At 46.0% G+C, this 21,164-nt stretch overlaps 1 protein-coding gene across 2 annotated transcripts; it reads right to left on the bottom strand.

The window, feature by feature from the left end:
- Positions 1-915: 915 nt before the first annotated feature.
- ORAI2 (ORAI calcium release-activated calcium modulator 2) lies at positions 916-19,566 on the bottom strand. Of its 2 annotated transcripts, XM_015408024.1 has the most exons (3): positions 19,551-19,566; positions 5,835-6,075; positions 916-2,487 (listed from the first exon to the last, which is right to left on the bottom strand). In XM_015408024.1, the coding sequence occupies exons 2-3, from the start codon at positions 6,060-6,062 to the stop codon at positions 1,942-1,944; spliced, it is 774 nt and encodes a 257-aa protein (XP_015263510.1). In that variant the 5' UTR covers positions 6,063-6,075; positions 19,551-19,566; the 3' UTR covers positions 916-1,941. The 2 variants fall into 2 exon arrangements, with proteins under 2 accessions (XP_015263510.1, XP_015263511.1); XM_015408025.1 differs by lacking the exon at positions 19,551-19,566 and having other exon boundaries at positions 5,993-6,069.
- Between the last annotated feature and the right edge of the window lie 1,598 nt (positions 19,567-21,164).

Below are 21,164 nucleotides of genomic sequence, written 5' to 3'. Positions count from 1 at the left end.
ACAGATGGCCCTAGACACACCCCTTCCTTCCCCTTAAGCAGGTCATATGAACACTGGTTAAAGAAGAAAGTAATGTTTTCCTTCAAAAAAAAAGCACTTCAAAAGTAGTTTAGAACTATTTAATAACTGGCAGTTTAGGCACATTTCACAATTCATATGCATCATAAATACTATATACTTGTTATACTATAATTACCAGTATCCTGCAGGCATGGAAATGGAGGGATATGGGACAGCCACTAGGTACATATTATCGTTATGCAGTTAACAATCTTGGTGAATTTTTTTTTGGCAGCAATGTACAGTGAAAAAGGTAAGCACTTAGTTGCTTTTTCAAATAACCCTGTTCCGCAGACAGAGTTGTTTGTTTTTAAAGGAGTACAGTGATCAGGTGGACCATAAACTTTTAATGTACCATACAGTTATCCTCACGTCTGTACTAAATAGCATTTCTGAGGACATGCAAAGGTCTGAGATGCAGGACGAGATGGTGTAACAGCGGGCAAGGTGGGGATCTGTGATGACGCCCAACACACCATGTGCTTACTTGGAAATTTGTCCCATGACACTGAATGGGTCTTCCTCCCAAGTAAGTGTGAACAACAGGATGGCCGTCTTGGAACCTAATTTCTCCAGGTTCAGCTTAGTCATCTGTACCCCATCTGTTTAGTGATCATGTGACAACGGAAAGAACCTTTTGTCTATGGATGGATCCTCTTCATCCATATTTCAGCTAGCTTAATTTCCCCTTGGGTGCACACAAGCGAGATACAGATGATACGTAGGAACTTAATCTTGTGTCAAAGCAGCAGGACTTCAGGGACCAGAATGCTGTGAGAAAAGTGGTTGACTCAGACCCTCCCAAAACCCTGTCCACACTGCGTCACTTTTCCTTCTGTTTTTATGGTCGCAGCAGCAGATAATGGCAGCTGTTTTCATCTTAGAGGTATTGGCTCATTTAGTGTGGATCTCCTCGATCCAATCTTCTGCAGTGCCACGGACTGTGCCACAGGGCTGTCCCTGTAATCAGGATGTGCCTGTTCTAGATGCCTTTCTTGCTAGTCCGTAGGGTCCTTGTTCCTTGCTAGTGCACAGACTTTGGTTATCATGCCCGAAAGTGAGTCTTTTCTAGTAAAATTCTACACATCGCTCCTTAAAATCCTCTCCTCTTTTTCTAACTAGGCTATCTCCGGCCTTTCCAAGGATACACAGAAGCTCTAAATACTCAACAGCGCTGGAGCTTCTTGACCCCCCAAGATTTTCTTTCCCTTCTCAGTGAATTATTCAACAGGATAGGGAAGGCTGCCCTTACCGAGACTGTATGGAACAAGCACAATAACAAAATGAATGGAAGAAGAACAAGCTTGCACAAATTGCTATAATGTTCATCCCCATCATTATTCCAAGTGAACCCCCTTATAAAAGATGCCAAGTGACTATATTTCATGGGCTTTGGCAGATTTCCATAGGATGAGTGCACACACTGCTGTCTGACAATTCATCTCTGAAAAAGCGTGTGAACTCACTGCCAATGTGTAAGCTCTGGACGGCATGGGGTTCTTTCCTCGTTCTGCCCCCTCCACCAAAAGAAAAAGAAAAAGCAACACCCCAAAACACTCACCCTACTGTACTAAAGTGAAATCAATTGTAAAGGACAGTCTAATCTGTTTTAACAATTTGGGAATCAAAAGGGCAAGCCCATCTTCAGATAACCATGTGGATGCAGATGACACCTTCAGCTTTAGCAACCTGGCAGTGTTTTGCAGACATAAAAGACCAGAGAAGGTGGATCGTCCAGACCTACAAAAAGCCATCAAACAGGACGTGACTGGCGACTGAGAGTTATAGGTCTTGAGGGGCACTCTGCATCTGTTTTCATTCATTCCTGTTATGATAAAACTCTGCTGAGCATCCAGCCAGGCAGGTAGACGTGTCTGTCCATCACACAACCTGCAGTCCCCTGTCATGCCCATCTAGCTGCACTTTCAGTTTGTGGAGTTCTTCAATCTCTCGGTTGTGACGTTCCGTCTTATGGCGGACAAGCGACCGGTAGAAGTGGATGGTGAAGACAACAAAGATGATCCCCACGGGGACCATGATCATGGTGGAGATGAAGGCCGCCTGCCAGCCCGTATGGCTCCTCGGCTTTTGGACAACGGCAGTGTCATTTTTCAAAACAGCGTCCACCGGCAGGAATTTGATCCAGCAAAGGAGAACGACCTCAGCAAGGAAGAGGAGGATCCCCAGGACGGTGGAGAAGCCCCACGCCAACTCGATGTAAAGATGCATGCGCTCGTGGGGGGACTCGCTGATGGAGTTCAGGTTGTGGATGTTACTTACCGCTTCCACATTGGGCAGGATGCAAGTGCTGATGAGGAGGGCAAAGAGGTGGACGGCGACCAAAATGGTGGTGCAGGCACTGAAGGCGATCAGCAGCATCTGAGGGTACTGGTACTGCATCTCTAGCTGGACTTCAACCATGGCCACCTGAAAAGCATCAACACCTCCTGCTAAATATTTGCTTGCCACTCTGATAGCCCACTTGCTGGGACTGCTAATGCATGACCGCACCCTAGGTGAGAAACAAAGCTTCAAAACAAGCTACCAGGCAGAACAGCACGTCATGTTATGTTCTGGCATTCTTTCATGGACTTTTTTTTTTTAAAGGTCTATGCAGACGCTTGGACTGCGATTTAAGAGTGGCTCACAAGAGCAATGCAAAGGGAGAGAGCTTTCTAGTTGTTTCCTCCCATCCAGTTTTCCCATGGAAAATCCTCTCCCCAAAGCTGTTTGTACCACAGGTAGGGAAAACTTACAGGGATCTATAAATCATAAATCACACTCCAAAAGGCTTCTGTTTTAAAAAAATTGTGTGTGTGTTATGGAGGGAATGAGAAACACGCCCACTGCTCTGAAAACAATCTGAAGCAGAGTCTGAGACTCCAGCCAAGATGAACAATCAAGATATAAGGAATGGGAGTCCTGAGGCTACCCAAGCGTTTGCCTGCCTTAAGTGAATTTCTTTCTGTTCAAGCTGGAGAATTTCAGCCTTAAAAAACCCAAGCAATTTCTTGAGTCTAGGAAGCTGGGGGGGGGGGGGGGGGGGGGGGAATCCCTAAACTGGAAATTAGGCTCTTTAAAAACTGGTATATTTTGGTAAAGGCAAATCTTCCTAACCAATTAAAAACTGTGAGATGTTAACAGAACCCAAAGAATGGATTAAATAAACCAGAAAACTGCTGTTCTACGGCCACACTCAGACATCACAGCAAACCTTGCTGTGTCTATGACAGGCACAAATGCAGCTTTTCTCCTGCACACAGAATTTGACTGAAAGCTTCCTGGCTCTGGAAAGCCTTGAATCAAGCTCCAGTTAACATGATGTCTTGATGGGCAGAATCTGAGAATGTTGGTTTTCTAGTTCGGTGAAGACCGGAGATCCCATTATTTCCCAAAGAACAGCAGATGCCAGGTATTGAGCCAGGGACCCAGGGCCCACAGCTACAGTGGGACATCTCGGGGCCTGGTCCCCCGATTGACTGCCAAGGCCCCCTGACTTCCCATCCAGCCCCCAGGCCCCCCAACTTCCATTTTTAAATTTCATTTGTGATGCTCCCTTTGGAGGGGGGGTGCCCCCTGACTTATTTAAAGGCCCCCTGAATTTAAAAAATCCTGGCTAGGGGCCTGCTGGGACCTTCTCGCCCCTGGCAGGCAGTGTGTTCACTGTTACCTCAAATTCCCCCCCTGCAATATGATGCTGTAGGGCTGTGTTGGGGTCAGCTCAAGGATGCAGTCAGTTTATAGGGTGCAAGCAAGCCAGGCCATTACCCTGTGTGAGCACCCTAGAACACTTCCCAAGATTTCCTGCAAAATGCAAGACAGCCTCAGGGGACAAATCGACACAGACATACGTTCCCAATGGAAATTATTTTGAAAAGCATAACAGTGTCGAACCAGGAGTGCGGGAAGCCATCTGGGTCCTCTCTCCACTTGCAAAAGGTTTACCACGCTTGCTAATCAAATTAGTAATATGTGCCCGTTGGCAGCAGCCTGTACACTGGCACAGGGACTCCTCGAAAAGGAAACAGTTCCCCATCCTCGCATCAGCACATCGGAAAGACTCCCTCAGATTTTAATGCCTACCACAAACAGATCTTTGGGCTACCCGTTTCCGATCTGATGCAGGCCCAGGATTATGGGAGATGCTTGCTTCTTGTCCAAACAAACAGGGGAAATTTATGTTCTGTGGTTTCTTGAAGTCTTGCAGAAGGTCTCTTTCCCGGCAGTTCACTGCTTCCTGGAATGCCACATTGGTCAATACCCTCCAACATAAAGATGTGGCATTCTCCATTCTACAGTGATCACATCTGTATGCCTTACACATGCGGGCCACAAGAATCCCCAGAACATCAGCTTCAAGAAAACAACAGATTAGCCCTGATGTAAGCCAGGGGGAAAATGTCTGACTGAAATTCAATTCAAAGAGTTCCCTGTGTGAATTTGCATGGGCTTAGTGTCTTGCTTAAGCTGGAAATGAAGGACACTGCAACATCTCCTGCAGCAAGCACTCCTGTACGGTGGGGGGGACAGGGGAGACAGCAGTCAAATCCTTCTGCCTCCTTTCTTCATCTGTTCTGCTGCTATCCCTTGAGAAGAGAAGAGATTGGATTTATACCCCGCCCTTCACTACCCGAAGGAGTCTCAGAGCAGCTTACAAACTCCTTTCCCTTCCCCACCCCACAACAGGCACCCTGTGAGGTAGGTGGGGCTGAGAGAGCTCTGACAGGAACTGCTGTTTTTCAAGAACAGCTGTGCCAGAACTATGGCTTGCCCAAGGTTATCCAACAGGTGCAAGTGGAGGTGTTGGGAATCAAACCCGGTTCTCCCAGGTTAGAGTCCGTGCACTTAACCACTACACCAAACTGGCTTTAGTGCCTACATTGCTAATTTCAGGGACTTCCTTCCTTCTGGCCATCTCTTCTCTCTCTCTCTCTCCTTCCCCCAGCCTCTAAGAGGGAAATACCTTGGCCTCCCATGCTGTTTTCCTAACCTGAAATGGTCTGGGGGAGGGGAACTACATGGCCAGTTCTGGAAACCCACGTGTCCTCTGGAGCTATTTCCAATTAGGAAAATGGCATGGGAAAGAAGGCTGAAGCCCTTTCTCCATACCCACCATAGTATCAATATCAGTTGGGCACTGTGTGTACTAGAACTGAAGAGAACCTGCAGTTCATGTCTGACTGTTGCACAGGCTGGGTGGACCCCACACCCAACTTCTTTACTCCGTAATGTGTGGATCCGTTTGTCAGTCTAACCTACATCACAGGGTGGGGTAAATATGCAGCACAGAGGATCTGAATGCTGAGAATTCTCTCACCACCTCTGGAGAGAGACAGAGAAAGCTGGAGGGGCCTGCTGCCTTCCTCCCCTCACTGGTTACTTTTCACTGGCCCTCCTTCCCACCCGCCCACCTCTAGGGAGGATGAGCTGCTAAAAGAGATTTGCAGAGAGAAATGATGGACTGCTGAAAGACTAAGATCCTCTGATCAGGCCCATCCAAGTTTTTTGACTTTCACCTTTTGTCCTTTTTTGTGTTGTTAACAGTCTGGATACAGCATATAGCAAGTAGCCCCGTGCTAGCCAAACTGTGGCTGCTGACACTTCTGAAGCTCTCCCAGAGACAGACTGGAAAAGCTGGAGGGGATCACAGGCCTACATTCTTTTCCGGCAGCACAGGAAAAGGAGAGGTGCACAGTCCTCTAAACACTCCGTTTCAGGGAGCAGCCATGTCGGTCTGCAGCAGAAAAGTGTAATCAAGCGACTGAAAAACATACCATGGCAAATCCAGAGAGCAAAGCAGAGGTCCTGCTGGAAGCTTTCAGTTTGGCTCGACTCAGGTACAATTTCCGCCATGAGAGAGCCTGAACGGAATGGTGATTGGAAGTAACCAGTTCCAGGTAGCTGCGACGGACCCAGTCCCGGTAGTCCATACCTTTGGCAGCAGGCTCAGAACAGCAGGAAGAGGCAGGAGGGTCTACAGGAACATTCAGCTCAGTACTCATGGTGAATGATAAGCTGTGGGTGTGATTTAAGAAAAGAGAGCTTTTAGGAGAGAATCCAGCCAAGCTTTAGCCCACCCATCAATATTTGTCTCCTAAAGCACAGAATTTGTCTGCCAAAATTAACAATATATAAACATCTCTGGGAAGAGAAGTCAGATTCTCAGAATGTACTTATTACTAACTGGCAATCCTTTCTTCTCTGTTGGAATAACAACAAACTGGATGAGCAAAGCCAGAATAAAATGTTATGCCATATTTAATTATCACAGGTATAGAGGAGGGCAACCAAGGTGATTGGAGATTAGAGCACCTTCCCTACCTGAAGAGTCGGGGACTTTTCAGTTTAGAAGAGAGACGAGCAATGTTCCCTCTAAGCTATGGAATCTTGTGAGCAAAAATTCTACTTTGTGAGCTGCTGGCATTAAAGCTGAGAGAGAGCGGTTTGGCTACTGTATAAATTAGTTTGCTCTGGAGCCCTCCTTCCTGAGCTGAGACAAAAATCTGCGAGCTGGAGGCTAAAAAGCTGTGAGCTAGCTCACACTAACTCAGCTTAGAGGGAACACTGGAGACGAGTATTTATTTATTTTATTTATTTATAATTTCAATTTATAGCCCTCCCTCCCCGCAATGCGGGCTCAGGACGGCTCACAAATAGGCATACGCCAACACATAAAAATGGTTAAAACCATAAAAACCATAATTACAAAATTACAACATATTAAGTGCTCTAGATGTTCTAACAAAATCTTTCATCAAGATGGCGTGTCTGAGATGGTACATCCGATCAGTGCTATCAGTTCCACATGGCACTGTTGTTCTCTCTTCCCAGGGCCAGTTAATAATGATGGTACGATAGTGGCGGCTCCTACCCAAAGGCCTGGTGGAAGAGATCCGTCTTACAGGCCCTGTGGAACTGCGCCAGGTCCCACAGGGCCCAGATCTCCTCCAGGAGCTCGTTCCACCAGGAAGGAGCTGCCACCGAAAAAGCTCTGGCCCTGGTAGCGGCCAGCCTGGCCTCCTTGGGGCCTGGAATCGTCAGGAGATGTTGCGTCCCCGACCGTAGTGCTCGCAAGGGAACATGTGGGGAAAGGTAGTCCCTCAGGTACGTTGGACCCTGGCCATATAGGGCTTTAAAGGTAAGAACCAGCACTTTGAAGCTAATTCGGTATGCTATTGGCAGCCAGTGCAACGCTTTCAGCACAGGCCGGATGTGGTCCCGGCTAGGGAGACCCATCAACAGCCGGGCCACAGCATTCTGCACCAGCTGCAGTTTCCGGATTTGCGACAGAGGCAGCCCCAAGTAGAGAGCGTTACAGTAGTCTAACCTCGAGGTGACCGTCGCGTCGATAACTGTGGCCAAGTCATCGCAGTCGAGGAAGGGAACCAACTGCCGAGCCAGCCGAAGATGGTAGAAAGCTGACTTAGCAGTGGCTGCCACCTGGGCCTCCACAGTTAACGAGGAGTCCAGGAGCACTCCCAAACTCCTAACCTCCGACGCTGGCACCAAAGGCACCCCATCGAAGGTCGGGAGAGGGAGCCCCAACACCAAACCGCCCCGACTCAGGCCCAGGACCTCCGTCTTCGCCGGGTTTAGCTTCAGCCGACTCAATCGGAGACAACCAGCCACAGCCTGCAATGCCCGGTGCAGATCTTCTGGACTAGAGCCTGACCGGCCGCCCAACATCAGATAGAGCTGGGTGTCATCTGCATATTGATGGCACCCAAGCCCATACCTCCGGGCAATCTGGGCAAGGGGGTGCATGTAGAATAACATCGGGGAAAGCACTGCCCCTTGAGGCACCCCACATTCAAGAGGGTGTCTCCGGGCCTGCTGTTCCCCTATCAACACTCTTTGTCCCTGACCTTGGAGAAAAGAGGCAAGCCATTGAAGGGCGAGCCCCTGAATCCCTGCGTCTGCGAGGCGGTGGGTCAGCAACTGGTGGTCGACCATATCAAACGCGGCCGACAGATCTAACAACAACAGTGCCGCCACACCACCTCAATCCAGATGCCTACGGAGGTCGTCAGTAAAAGCGACCAGTACTGTCTCTGTTCCATGCCCCGGGCGGAAGCCGGACTGGAAGGGATCTAGGACGGAAGCATCATCCAGAAAGCCCTGCAGCTGTAACGCCACCACCCTTTCAGTAAGTTTGCCCAAATAGGGCAGATTGGACACCGGCCAATAGTTGGCCAATTCAGCCGGGTCCAGAGAAGGTCTTTTCAAGAGAGGGTGGACCATCGCTTCCTTGAGTGCCCTCGGGAACCGCCTCTCCACGAGGGACTTGTTAATAATTTCCCTAAGGGCCCCTCGCAGCCCCTCGTGACCCGCTCTAATGAGCCAGGAGGGGCACGGATCAAGGCTGCATGTGGTTGGGTTCACCGATGCAAGCAATCTGTCAACTTCCTCCAGGCTGAGCAGGCCGAAGCACTCTAAACCCGGAACCGAAGACGTGCAAGGGGGCTCAAGTTCACTCACTGTTTCAACTGTGGTGGGGAGGTCGCGGCGGAGCGCCAAGACTTTATCTGCGAAGTAGCTCGCGAATGCCTCACAGCCGATATCCAATTCCCTAGCATTTTGCCTGCCCTGTGGCAGAGCCGTTAAAGACCAAATTGTTCTAAATAATTGGGCTGGGCGCGAGCTCGCAGATGCAATCCTGGTCGCATAGGTTTGTAAAATAATGCATAGGGTGGAGATAATTGACCAAGAGAAATTTTTCTCCCTCTCCCAAAATACTAGAACTCAAGGGCATACAATGAAGCTGATGGGCAGTAGGTTCAGGATGGACAAAAGGGAATAATACTTTACACAGAGAGTGAGTAATATGCAGAATTCACTGCCAGAGGATGTAGTGATCATTCATCACAGAAGTAAACAGCTTTAAAAGGGGATTAGATATGATTTATGGAGAATAAGTCTATCAATGTCTACTAGCAAGGTGACTGAGAAGAACCTCCACATTCCAAGGCACTAATCCTCTGAATCCCAGAGGAACTGGTGGGTCACTGTGTGAGACTAGGATGCTGGACTAGATGGACTATTGATCTGGTCCAGCAGGGCTCTTATGTTCTTATGACAATATTATGCTCTTTGTGGATTTATTAATTTTATATCTTGATTATAGTATAGCAGGTGTCAAACATGCGCCCGCGGGCCAGATCAGGCCCTTGGAGGGCTACTATCTGGCCCACAGCAGAACTGGTTGTCTTCTGCTTCTTCTTCCAGTTCTGCTGCTGCTGCTGTGTCATCAAAGGTTTGCAGCTTACAGATACACACCTGAACAGCATACTCAAGATTGCAAAAGCACAGACATTTTGATACAATAATTCAGAGCAAGAGGTGTTAATTATCAGACACTGTTAAATAAACAAAATATTGCAAGAGTGTTAATGTTTTAAGCATGTTTTTATTTTAAGAAAAAAACAACAACCCTTTGTGTCCTTTATAAAGTTTATATCTATGCTACCTGGCATTACATTTTATGACACACATGGTCTGGCCCAACAAAGTCTCATTTATGTGAGATCTGGCCCTCGTAACAAATGAGTTTGACACCCCTGTCTGTGTTATGATACTTGTCTGACAAGCAACTTGCCATTTCATACTTGTGGAATGGAGACAATGTCTTCCTGGAAGGTGAGGTGAGACAGCTGTATCAGGAAGGAGAATTCTGGAAAGAAAACATGGCTCCTTGACAGAGCTCCTGCGTAATATATAGGAAGTCCCAGGCTCAACCCTTGGAGTCTCCAATTAAAGGAATGCAGGTAGGTGGACTAGTAAAGACCATCCTCTCTGCCTGAGACCATGGAGAGGATACTTCATACAAGGCAGTTTCACATGTTCATATTTTAACCAAAATTAGGAACAGCAGAATGGTAGAAAGATACGGAGGATGCACAAATTCCACCACGAAGTTCTACGTAGGCCCTGTCCATACGTGCCATTTGGGCCGGGAGAAGGACGGATCTGGGCCGGAGCAAACGGGCGCGATCCCACAGCAACATCTGGGGAACGTCGTGCTACCGTCTCCGATCCGTCCCATCCCGCCCATGAAGTGCACCAAAAAAGAACCACCTACCTGGGTGGTTTTTTCGAATGGGCCGCGGCAAGTGCGGCCGTGGGATCGCCAGCGCATCCTTGCGCCGGCGCATTCCCGGTTCCTGGCCGAACTGCGCATGTGTGAGCATGCGCAGTTCGCCAGGCTCCCCTTCCCACCGTCGCTTTCTCCCTGGCATCTGATCGTGCCGGGGAGCAACGGCGCCGCGGCTCGGGGGATCCATGAGATCCCACCGCGGCGTCTCAACTTTGATGCGGCTCAGATTAGTCGCAGTTCAACCGTCCTTTTCCATGCCGTGTGGCAGGGACCTGAGAGAGTCTAATTGGAAAAGATGGCAGTTCCCCTTCATTTTAATGAGTCCTGCCCAGGAGAACTTTCTAATGGATTATGCCTCGTGTCCTGCCAGTGGGGCAGGGGCCATTTGGATTTTCTTCCTCAGCTCCCCAAATATCTTCCACCAAACCTTTTGTGGAGATCCATTCTAAATTGCATACTTTTCATCTAAACCTGCTGAAGGCCTGGAAGCCAGGACAGAAGACAGACTTTGGTTCTTTCAGATTGCTGGAGGAGAGAAGTGACAACCATTATCTCTCTGTGTGTGTCAGGAGGGACCCCAGAGCCATTCTCTAACTGCTTTGCTCAGATCCTTCAAGAAATGCCAGGGACTGAACCTGGGACCTACAGCAGGCAAAGAAGGTGCCCTGCTACTGAACCACTCCATCCTGTACCTCCTCTTCTTTTATTGTTCTTTAAGCAGTCATCCATGCCAAATACACTCTGTTTCTGCCAGTGCTACACCTAGCAGATATGCAAACGTGGCTGCACATAAAAAAGGACTGTTTGCATAAATTCTTTTTAAAGGCACAATGTTCAGGAGAGTTCTCAGAATGAGAGAGAGAGACAGACAGACAGAGTGCATGCAGGTTTGCTGAGAGTAGAACTTAAGTCTCATTCACTCTCCTTGCCACTCCATTCCAGGTTGGGAAATCCCACATTTCCTACAGGTAATCTGATGCTAGCACAAAGGAATATGACATTTGTTACCTGCCCAATCCAGAGTTTAAAAATTTGAAACTGGAGCTTCTGAAATTGCCCATTTTTGTTTGAAAAATTTAAAACCAACACCTCCCCCCAATCTAGACAAGCTTTTGATTCCTGGATATTTTATTTATTTATGTACAGCCTGCCTTTCTCACTGAGATGCAAGGTGGATAACACATTAAAAGCAATGCAATCAAATAGCATAATAGCATGATACCCCTAATAAAATGTACAATAGTGCTAGGATTATAAAAATTAGAAATAATGCAAAATAGTGTCAGACATGATATGTCAAACAATGTAGGAAATGGAATTACAAAATTAAACACAATGCAGTAAGAGAAGCATAGTACATTCAATATACAGATGATACATGCCATAATCAGGAGCACAGATTCCAGTCTGATTTCCCTTTATAAAAAGCACCTTCCTGAACAATTCTGTTTCATATAGTTTGTGGAATGAGGGAAATGTGGGAGCCTTGGTGTAGTGGTTAAGCCCGTGCGGGGAGGGCAGGGTAGAAATCGCATTAATAAACAAACAAACAAACAAATAAGTGCATAGACTCTAATCTGGGAGAACCGGGTTTGATTCCCCACGCCTCCACTTGCACCTGCTGGATAACCTTGGGCAAGCCATAGTTCTGGCACAGCTGTTCTTGAAAAAGAGCAGTTTCTGTCAGAGCTCTCTCAGCCCCACCTACCTCACAGGGTGTCTGTTGTGGGGAGGGGAAGGGAAAGGAGTTGGAAGCCGCTGTGAGACTCCTTTGGGTAGTGAAGGACGGGGTATAAATCCAATCTCTTCTTCTTCCTGATTACTTCAGGCAGCCCGTTCCACAAGGTGGGAGTCACAACATATCCTATCTGCATCCACAGTTACTGTGTGCAGCTGCAGTTTATAGTGGTTATTCCTTACTTTTATTTACTCATTCCCTATCATTGCATTGGTTGTAGGACTGTTATTTCCCCCTTCTACTTATCTATTTATTTACTTCATTTATGTGCCACCTTTGACCCCAAAGGGCCCCCAAAATGGCTTACACTGATCTTCTCCTGTCCTTCATTTTATCCTCACAAGAGCTAAATTAGGCAGAGAGTGTGGAAGTGGCCCAAGGCCACCCAGCAAGCTTCCACGGCATAACCACTACATCATACTGTCTCTTTGATAATACTTTATTGAAAAGTGGGTTAAGTGTGAACTAAATAAATACTAATTTTAGAAAACTATACAAGAGTCAAGAGCAACGCTCCCTCTAAGCTGTGGAGTCTTGTGAGCAAAAATTGTACTTTGTGAGCTACTGGCATTAAAGTTGTGAGCGAGCAATTTGGCTGCTCCATAAATTAGTTTGCTCTGGAGCCATCCTTCCTGAGCTAAAATAACAATGAGTGAGCCGGAGGCTAAAAAACTGTGAGCTAGCTCACACTAACTCAGCTTAGAGGGAACACTGGTCAAGAGGCGCCTTTTCATTAACTCTCAAGGTCATATTAAAAAAAATATACAACATTCTACTCCAGCTTAATTCTACGAAGCTCTTGCCATATCAACTGGCTTGGCCCCAAGACTGTGGAATCAACATCACAAATGCTCAATGGTCTAAAATTTGGAGTACTTCTCTAACATCACCATCCTCTGCGCATGTTAGACTACAATCTTATAAAATCCTATCCACGCTTCAGAAGAAAGCTTTGATCTCTCCCTCCTGCTCAGGGCTTTGTTGGAAAAGCTGTGGTGGCACTGGCACTTTCGCACATTGTTGGTGGCAATGCCCACATGTAAGAAACTTCTGGAGCAACATTCTGAAACATATCCAGCAAATTACAGGATACTCATTACCACTAATCCCAGAACTGATCTTTTCACAACACATGAAAGATCCTTCAGTTCCCAAGATTAGATGGGAGCTCATCCAAAGCCTGCTGACAGCAGCCAAGACAGCATTAGCATCCCATTGGAAATCACCAACACTGCCATCCATAGATACCTGGTTATTGAAGATATGGGGCCATCTAGTATGGAGAAAATCACCAATAAAATACTTCAATCAGATCTCTATCCCAGGAAGACATCCTACAAGGAAAAATGGTCCCCCTTCCTCGGATACATGCTTGTGCAAGTCTTACTGCCTCACAATCCAATTTACCAACAAATGCTTTCCCTCATTCTTCTTTATTTCTTTATTCATTTAATAATTTTCTTTCTTTCTTCTTCTACTCTTTTCTTCTAATTTCAACAGGTGTAGGGTCGAGAACCATAAGTCACAGTGACCTCCAGGCACTACTTTACTTCAACTAAGCAGCTTCACGGCTACTACGGTATATAATAATGACAACTAATATCTTATTCTGTTAAATGTAGTGTTAACAATTGGGATCGTCAATGAATATTTATAGTTATACATTAACTTACCAGTTTAACCAGCAGTAGTGACTTTGATGTAACCTTTAATGTTAACTTAAATTTCTTTGTCTTGAATTACTTTGGATTTTGAATTTATGTATATGTACATCAACAATTGTTCTTTGTAACTTTAATATATCATCAATAAAAAATTTAAAACCTAAAAAAAAGGCACCTTTTCCCAGCAACAGCTTTTGTGAACTAGAACACAGTTCTTCAGATGCACTGAGTGGATTTTCACCATGCAATCATTATCCCTACAAAACGTGATGGCATAATGAAGAGCCACTCATTCTATCTGAAGAAGTGAGCTTTAGTTCACAAAAGCTTATCCTGGAATAAAATTTTGCTCGTCTTTAAAGTGCCACAAGCCTATTGTTCATTTTTGCACTGTGTGACAAATGGCTTTATTTCAGCTGTTCTTCAATCTTCTGCAAATTGATTTAATTTGATGATCCTACTATTATGGAAGAAGGAGTTAAAGTTGTCTGTTTCATATCATATATGTTGAGCAAAGAAGAGCTGTGTCAGGACAGGATTATGAGTGATTCAGCTATGCAGAATTCTAAAACAACCATACATCAAATCCAAAATATATTACCAGGCTCTCCCAGTCACAAGCACATATTTATACTAGGGGTGCTTCACATGTGAGCTTACAAAGTGAGGCATGAGTGTTTATTTTGCTGTCTACATGTGGATCAAGCTGCCTTCTTGACAAAATTATAAGTAGCCCTGAAGTACACAGTGGCTATCCAAGCCACAGGCTGATGGCAAAATAGCTTGTATGTGCATGGCTGGCACCTTACAAAAGCATAGTAGGCAGGGATCTTTTTTCTGGTTGCCTAGCATGGGCTAATGTGTGGAGAGCGAGAGCTCCTGTGAGGCAAACCTGGGAGTTCAAGTTCTCACAGGGAGATTGGCAACGGGAGATTGGCAAGCAGGGCACAGGGTTTGCTGAGTCTGCATGAGTCTGCATGAGTTTGCTGAGAGCACAAACTTTGCTACATTTGGGCAAGATAATGTGAGCTATGAGAATATTCTGTGAAGAACACACTGTGACTCGAGCTTAGAGTCTTTCACTTGTAGCTTTTTCACTGTACAAGGCCGGGGGGAGAAATGTGTGAGCTGGCTCTTTTCTCTGAATAAAGCGCTTCTGACAGGCAGTCAAAAAACAGTTTTTGGTACAGAGAGAGAGCTGACAGAGAGCCTGGTCAGTAAGCTTCAAGAAATCTGTTGTGTTGTGTCGTTATTGAACCCTCAAAGTCTACACTAATGCTTCTCTAACTGCACCCACACAAGCCACTCTGTGAGCCATCACTGCTTAAGATACCTGTAGGACACTGGTGTTAGTGCTGTCACGTATCAGACCTCCACCTAGTATTTTCAAAGAACACACCTTGACAACACCACACACAGCCCCAATGTCTTTTGGGAACAACTTCTGGATAACCTATAAAGTACTAAATACCTCCTGTCCAACATAGCAACATAGCGTCCTCCCATGTGCCCTGTTTACCATCTTGGACATCCACCAAAAGTGAGAAAAACATTGCTTTTCATGCTCCCACTGGCCGAGAACCATTCTACTGGAGACTCTGCAAAGTCCAAACCTGAGCACCTTTTGTGAGCACCGCAAGAACAAACTGCATGGACTAGCCTTTGGGAATCATGTTTAAAGGCTTCAGAAACTTCAACAGCGGCTTGAGAATTTTCAATGGATTTGATAGCATTTTATTTTACTTTACTAGATTCTTGGAGTGCACCCCTCCGGTTGTCTTTTGGTTTGTCCCAAATCTTTGAATAGGGCATAGTATAAACCAAAATAGACCTTCAAAGTATGAATTTCAAAGTATGAACACAGAAAGAGAGAAGTCACCACTCACCATGGCTTCCCCAGGGCATTCACACAACACAAACGTACAGTAAAGTCATGTTTTTCAGCACTGTACGCGACAGCCTACAGAGCAAGTTTTACGCTTTTCCCTCCACGTAAATGATTTTACGAAGAGGAATACTTGAATTTGCCCCTAGAAGGAGGATCTAAATAACTATTCTTCAATCATAGTTACACTCAACAACACTACCCTTGTGCCCCTCCCCCTCCCTTCGCACGAAGAGGCAATTTTACCTGGCGCAGGCCGGTCAGTTGTGAGAAGAAAAACCACAGGACGACTTCACTGCAAATTATTAAACCGACTGGGAAATAATTTTACCTGGCGCAGGCCGGTCAGTTGTGAGAAGAAAAACCACAGGACGACTTCACTGCAAATTATTAAACCGACTGGGAAATAATTTTACCTGGCGCAGGCCGGTCAGTTGTGAGAAGAAAAACCACAGGACGACTTCACTGCAAATTATTAAACCGACTGGGAAATAATACCTACCCTATTTCTGGCAATTTAGCCTCAGTTAAGTTCAACCTGGCTGTAATTCTACAGGGCTTTTTTGGTGGGCGTTGCGCCGGCAAGCGCTTTCTGGCCACAGCTCATGTCAGCAAAGCACTCTGGAGAAGGGAAGTGCTCTGCGAGCACCAGGACGATGCCGGCTTTGATCTTGTTTGTCTTCTTGGGCTTCAGACCCAGCGGGAGGGAGAGCCTTAGATCTCAGCAAGCGAAAGGAGGACGGAAGAAAACATTCTTGCCTGCACACAGGCTCTCCCCTGTTCCCTCCTGAAATTAATTGCTTGGGATAGTTTTCAAATATTTGCACTCAATTGCCTGGTTTCCAGAGTGGCTGAACCCCTGGAGGATGCAGACCCCGCTAGTTCAAACAGAGATTCTTTATACTGCAATGTTTACTGGATGTATGATATGGTCTTTCTTTCATTGTTTTCTAATTTTGTGTCATCCCGCTGCTTTTTTTGCTTTGCCGTCAATGGCGACCCCCCCAGGGTTTTCAAGGAAAGAGACACATCACAACACTGGTATTCCTTGGTGGTCTCTCCCTTCCAAATGAGCCCGTTCGCGGGGAGGGCGGGGTAAAAATGCAATAAATAATAATTAAAAAATACTGGCCAGGGCTGAACCCATTTAGCTTCCGAGATCTGACAAGACTGGGCTATCCTGGGCTATCCAGGTCAGGACCCAGTTGCATTATACTTAAAAAAAATTCTCTGTGCAGCCCAGTTTTATTGTATCATTTATTTTATATACTTACTGGTCTTCATTGCATTGTTTTATCATTCTGACCTGGCTGATTGCATCAGATCTCAGAAGCTAAACACAGTAAACCCAGATTACTACACAGATGGGAGACCTTCAAGGAAGTCTAGGGTCATTACACAGAGGTAGGCAATAGCTAACCAGTAACCACATCTGAATATCTCTTGCCTTGAACACCCTAGGGGGTCACTATAAGTGAGCTGCAACTTGACGGCAAAAAAAAAAATCCACCTTGAGTCTCAGTGAACAAGGCAGATGATAAATGAAGTAAAATGATTTAAATTTATTTCTTGTTTATTTATTTTATTTATATCCCTCCTTTCTCCCCAAAGTGGCTGATATCAGTCTCCTCTCTTCCATGTTATCTTCACAACAACCCAGTAAAGTAGGCTGAGAGTGTGTGGCTGGTCCAAGATCACTGTACCTGAAGAAGTGTGCGTACACACAAAAGCTTATACCGTGAATAAAACTTTGTTGGTCTTAAAGGTGCCACTGGACTCAAACTTTGTTCTGCTGCTTCAGACCAACATGGCTACCCACCTGAATCTACTATGACTTCTGTTAGCAAGGCAAAGCCTTAAGAAGGCAATACGTTCAGCTACCTATTTTGTACTGAACATTTTGAATCAGATTCTGGTTCCTGTGAACCAATATTTGCTGAAAAGTGGGCCAAAACATTATAAAGACATAAACAAAACCCGAACACCCTAATCTCAGACTTAGAAATTCTTAGGTTTTGACTCATGTGCTGTGAAAGAGCCTTCAACACACTAAATGCAGCACGGTTCTTCCACACTATTTGCATATTTGTGCATGTCTATTTTCATGTTAGATTATGTCACCGTACACTCAGAAAATAAGAGCCAGTGCAGCACTGCAAGTCGGGGAGACCCAGATCCAAATCCTGACTCAACCACGAAGTTCACTGGGTGATTTGGGCCAGTTGTTCTTCTAACCTACCTCCTGGGTTGCTGTGAGAATAAAACGGAATGTCCTGAGCTACTTGGAAGAAAGGCTGGATAAATGAGCAGTGACTCACGAAAGCTCATACTGAAGTAAAAGTCATTTGTCCTTATGGTGCCACCAGCCTTTTGTTTTAAAAATGCAGTGGATAGATTTTTCATTGCAAAACAGATACCATTCATCGCACAAGGGACCAACCAGGTTGAAGGCAATAGTCAACCTTTTGTTTTTTTAATTACAATGTGTTTATGCCTTTAACAACTTTTGAATATTACACATATATGAGAGAGATAAAGGGATGCACTCATTCACATACATACACATAGACTTTATGAGAAAAACAGGATACACATCTTCCAAATAATATGTGTGTGTACCTTATATATGCTGCATACATTACATGTATTACCTTACATTATATGATATCATAAAATGCATTAAAAGCAACCATACATGCAATACATACTTTCATAAACCACAGAACAAAGTTTGAGTCCAGTGGCACCTTTAAGACCAACAAAGTTTTATTCATGGTATAAGCTTTCGTGTGCAAGCACATTTCATCAGATATCTGATGAAGTGTGCTTGCACATGAAAGCTTATACCATGAATAGAACTTAAAACTTTGTTGGTCTTAAAAGGTGCCACTGGACTCAAACTTTGCTCTGCTGCCTCAGACCAACACAGTTACCCCACTTGAATCTATTTTCATAAATCATGTATTTTATAGAAAAGAGCAAGGGTCAAGTAGCACCTCAAAGACTAACAAAAAGGTGTTGCAGGTATCTGAAGAAGTGAGCAGTGACTCATCCCCTGCCACATATTTTGTTAGTCTTTAAGGTGCTACTGGACTCTTGCTCTTTTCCACAGCTACAGACTAACACGGCTACCCATCTTTTTTTTTAAGTACCCATAAGGTACACTTTCATTATTTTTCATATTATACACCAACAAACAAACATACTGCGTAACAAACATCCACTTACACACATAAAACATACAAAGAGATCAGTATATTTTCTTATAACTCCATTACCATATTTAAAGAATTTCTATAAGTTTGCTTAAGTTTCTGTATACGCTTATCTTGCGGCTACCCATCTTGATCAATGTTTCCTCTAAGCAGTGGAGTCTTGTGAGCAAAAATTCTACTTTGCAAGCTACTGGCATTAAAGTTGTGAGCCAGCGATTTGGCTGCTGCATAAATTGGTTTGCTCCGGAGCCCTCCTTCCTGAGCGGAGACAAAAATGTGTGAGCCAGAGGCTAAAAAACTGTGAGCTAGCTCACACTGACTCAGCTTAGAGGGAACACTGATCTTGATCTTATTTTATATTTATTCATTTCACATTATTCATAGTTCGCCTTTCTCCTCAAGGCTCAAGGTGGATTACACAACGTCAACTCAGCGCAATTAATAGAATAAGGCATCCGATAAGCAAAGTAACAGGATTAGGATTAACTGAAACAAAGCGTAAGTATTAGACGCGATACGTTCGAAAAAATTTAAATTTGTGGTGGGGGGGGGGGGGGACGGACACCAGGCAAGCCGATGATATCTGCTACACTCACCAGTGTAACCCGCAGGCCCGTTCCCTTTATTAAAGCATCCCCGTGCACCACTGTGTACTACAATACAGCCCCCTGCCATTTATAAGAGATACACGTACCTCGCCGCGAGAGGCTGCCAACCCCACACGCTGCCCAGCCCTGGCCCCACCGAAAGTAGGCGGAGGACACGCCCTATTTACCTCATTATGCGTAAATAAACACCTCACTCCCCCCGCCCCCTTGCTATCTTTGGGGCTCCATCCTGGCCGCCGCCGCCCCTGCTTGCCCTGCCTTGCCCTGTCTCAGCCGCCTCTACTTACCCCGCCAGCAGGAGCAGCAGCGCCAGCAGGAGCAGCAGGCGGCGCCTCCTCCGGCCAACGGTCTGAGAAGCCGCCTCAGCCACTGCGGCCGACCCGCCCGCCGCCTCCGCCGCTGCCAAGGCAACGCCAGGGCCCCGTCACGTGACCGCCTTGACCGGCCGTAGTAGCGGGAGCAGCCCGTCACGTGACACCCAGACCGCGGCGACGCCCCTTTCTCGCCGGTGATGCGAAAAGCTGGTGGTGCTTCAGGGCGGCTGAGGGAGGAAGGGTCGGGCACTCGTTTGAAAATGTATTTTAATCGCGTGTGTAGCCTTCGTTCGTGGAGTTTCGTTTCGTTGCTTCCCTATCTCAGTCTTTTGCGCGGTAGGCAGAATGCTCCGATCTGGTTTTTCCCCCTTAGAGTTTTAAACCCTTCAGGTAGAGAGAAATACGCGTGAGATAGAATGAATCAGGTGTTTGGGGGGGGGGGTTTGGGGGGGAGTGAGAAAAATGCACGGGTGTGCTGTGCATGCACACATGGCATGCGCGAGCGCATACACCTGCAGCGTCAGCTGTTGAGGGCCAGCCAGCAACCAGGGGAAGCTTGGGCCTCTGTGCCGGTTAAGAACATAAGAGACGCCAATGTTGGATCAGGCCAAAGGCCCATCCAGTCCAACATTCTGTGTCACACAGTGGCCAGAAATACCAGTGCCATCAGGAGGTCCACCAGTGGGGCCAGGACATTAGAAGCCCTCCCACTGTTGACCCCCCCCAAGCACCAAGAAGACAGAGCATCACTTGCCCCAGAGCCCCTAGCTATACCTTGTGGCTAATAGCCACTGATGGACCTCTGCTCCATATGCTTATCTAATTCCCTTTTGAAGCCGTCCATGCTTGTAGCACCCACCACTTCCTGTGGCAGTGAATTCCATGTGTTAATCACTCTTTGGGTGAAGAAGTACTTCCTTTTATCCGTTCTAACCCGACCGCTCTGCAGTTTCATGGAGTGCCCACGAGTTCTTGTATTGTGAGAAAGGGAGAAAAGTACCTCTTTCTTTACCTGCTCTTTCCCATGCATAATCTTATAAACCTCGATCATGTCACCCCTCAGTCGTCTTTTCTCCAAGCTAAAGAGCCCTAAGCGCTTTAACCTTTCCTCATAGGGAAAGTGTTCCAACCCTTTTATCATTCGAGTTGCCCTTTTCTGCACTTTTTCCAAAGCTATAATATCCTTTTTAAGGTGTGGTGCCCAGAACTGCACACAGTATTCCAAATGAGGTCTCACCATTGATTTATATAGGGGCATTATTATATTGGCTGATCTGTTTTCAATACCCTTCCTAATAATCCCCAGCATAGCATTGGCCTTCTTTATTGCAGTCACACACTGTCTCGACATTTTCAGTGAGTTATCCACTACAACTCCAAGATCTCTCTCTTGCTCAGTCTCTGCCAGTTCAGACCCCATCAATGTGTATTTATATTTAGGATTTTTGGCTCCAATGTGCATCACCTTGCACTTGGCCACATTGAACCCCATTTGCCATGTTGACGCCCACTCGCCCATCCTTGACAGATCCCCTTGGAGTGCCTCACAATCCTCACTGGTTTTCACCACCCTGAACAACTTTGTAT

Source organism: Gekko japonicus, unplaced genomic scaffold, assembly GCF_001447785.1.
Source record: "Gekko japonicus isolate JY-2015 unplaced genomic scaffold, Gekko_japonicus_V1.1 scaffold1, whole genome shotgun sequence".
Lineage (NCBI taxonomy): Eukaryota > Metazoa > Chordata > Lepidosauria > Squamata > Gekkonidae > Gekko > Gekko japonicus.
Note: the sequence above shows the minus strand (reverse complement) of the source record. Positions and strands in the feature narration are given on the sequence as shown.

Coding starts and splice junctions, on each gene's coding strand:
- ORAI2 (XM_015408024.1), bottom strand. CDS start 6,062: ATGAGTACTGAGCTGAATGTTCCTGTAGACCCTCCTGCCTCTTCCTGC. Junction 2,488..5,834: donor TGCTCTCTGGATTTGCCATG/GTATGTTTTTCA, acceptor GATGCTTTTCAG/GTGGCCATGGTTGAAGTCCA.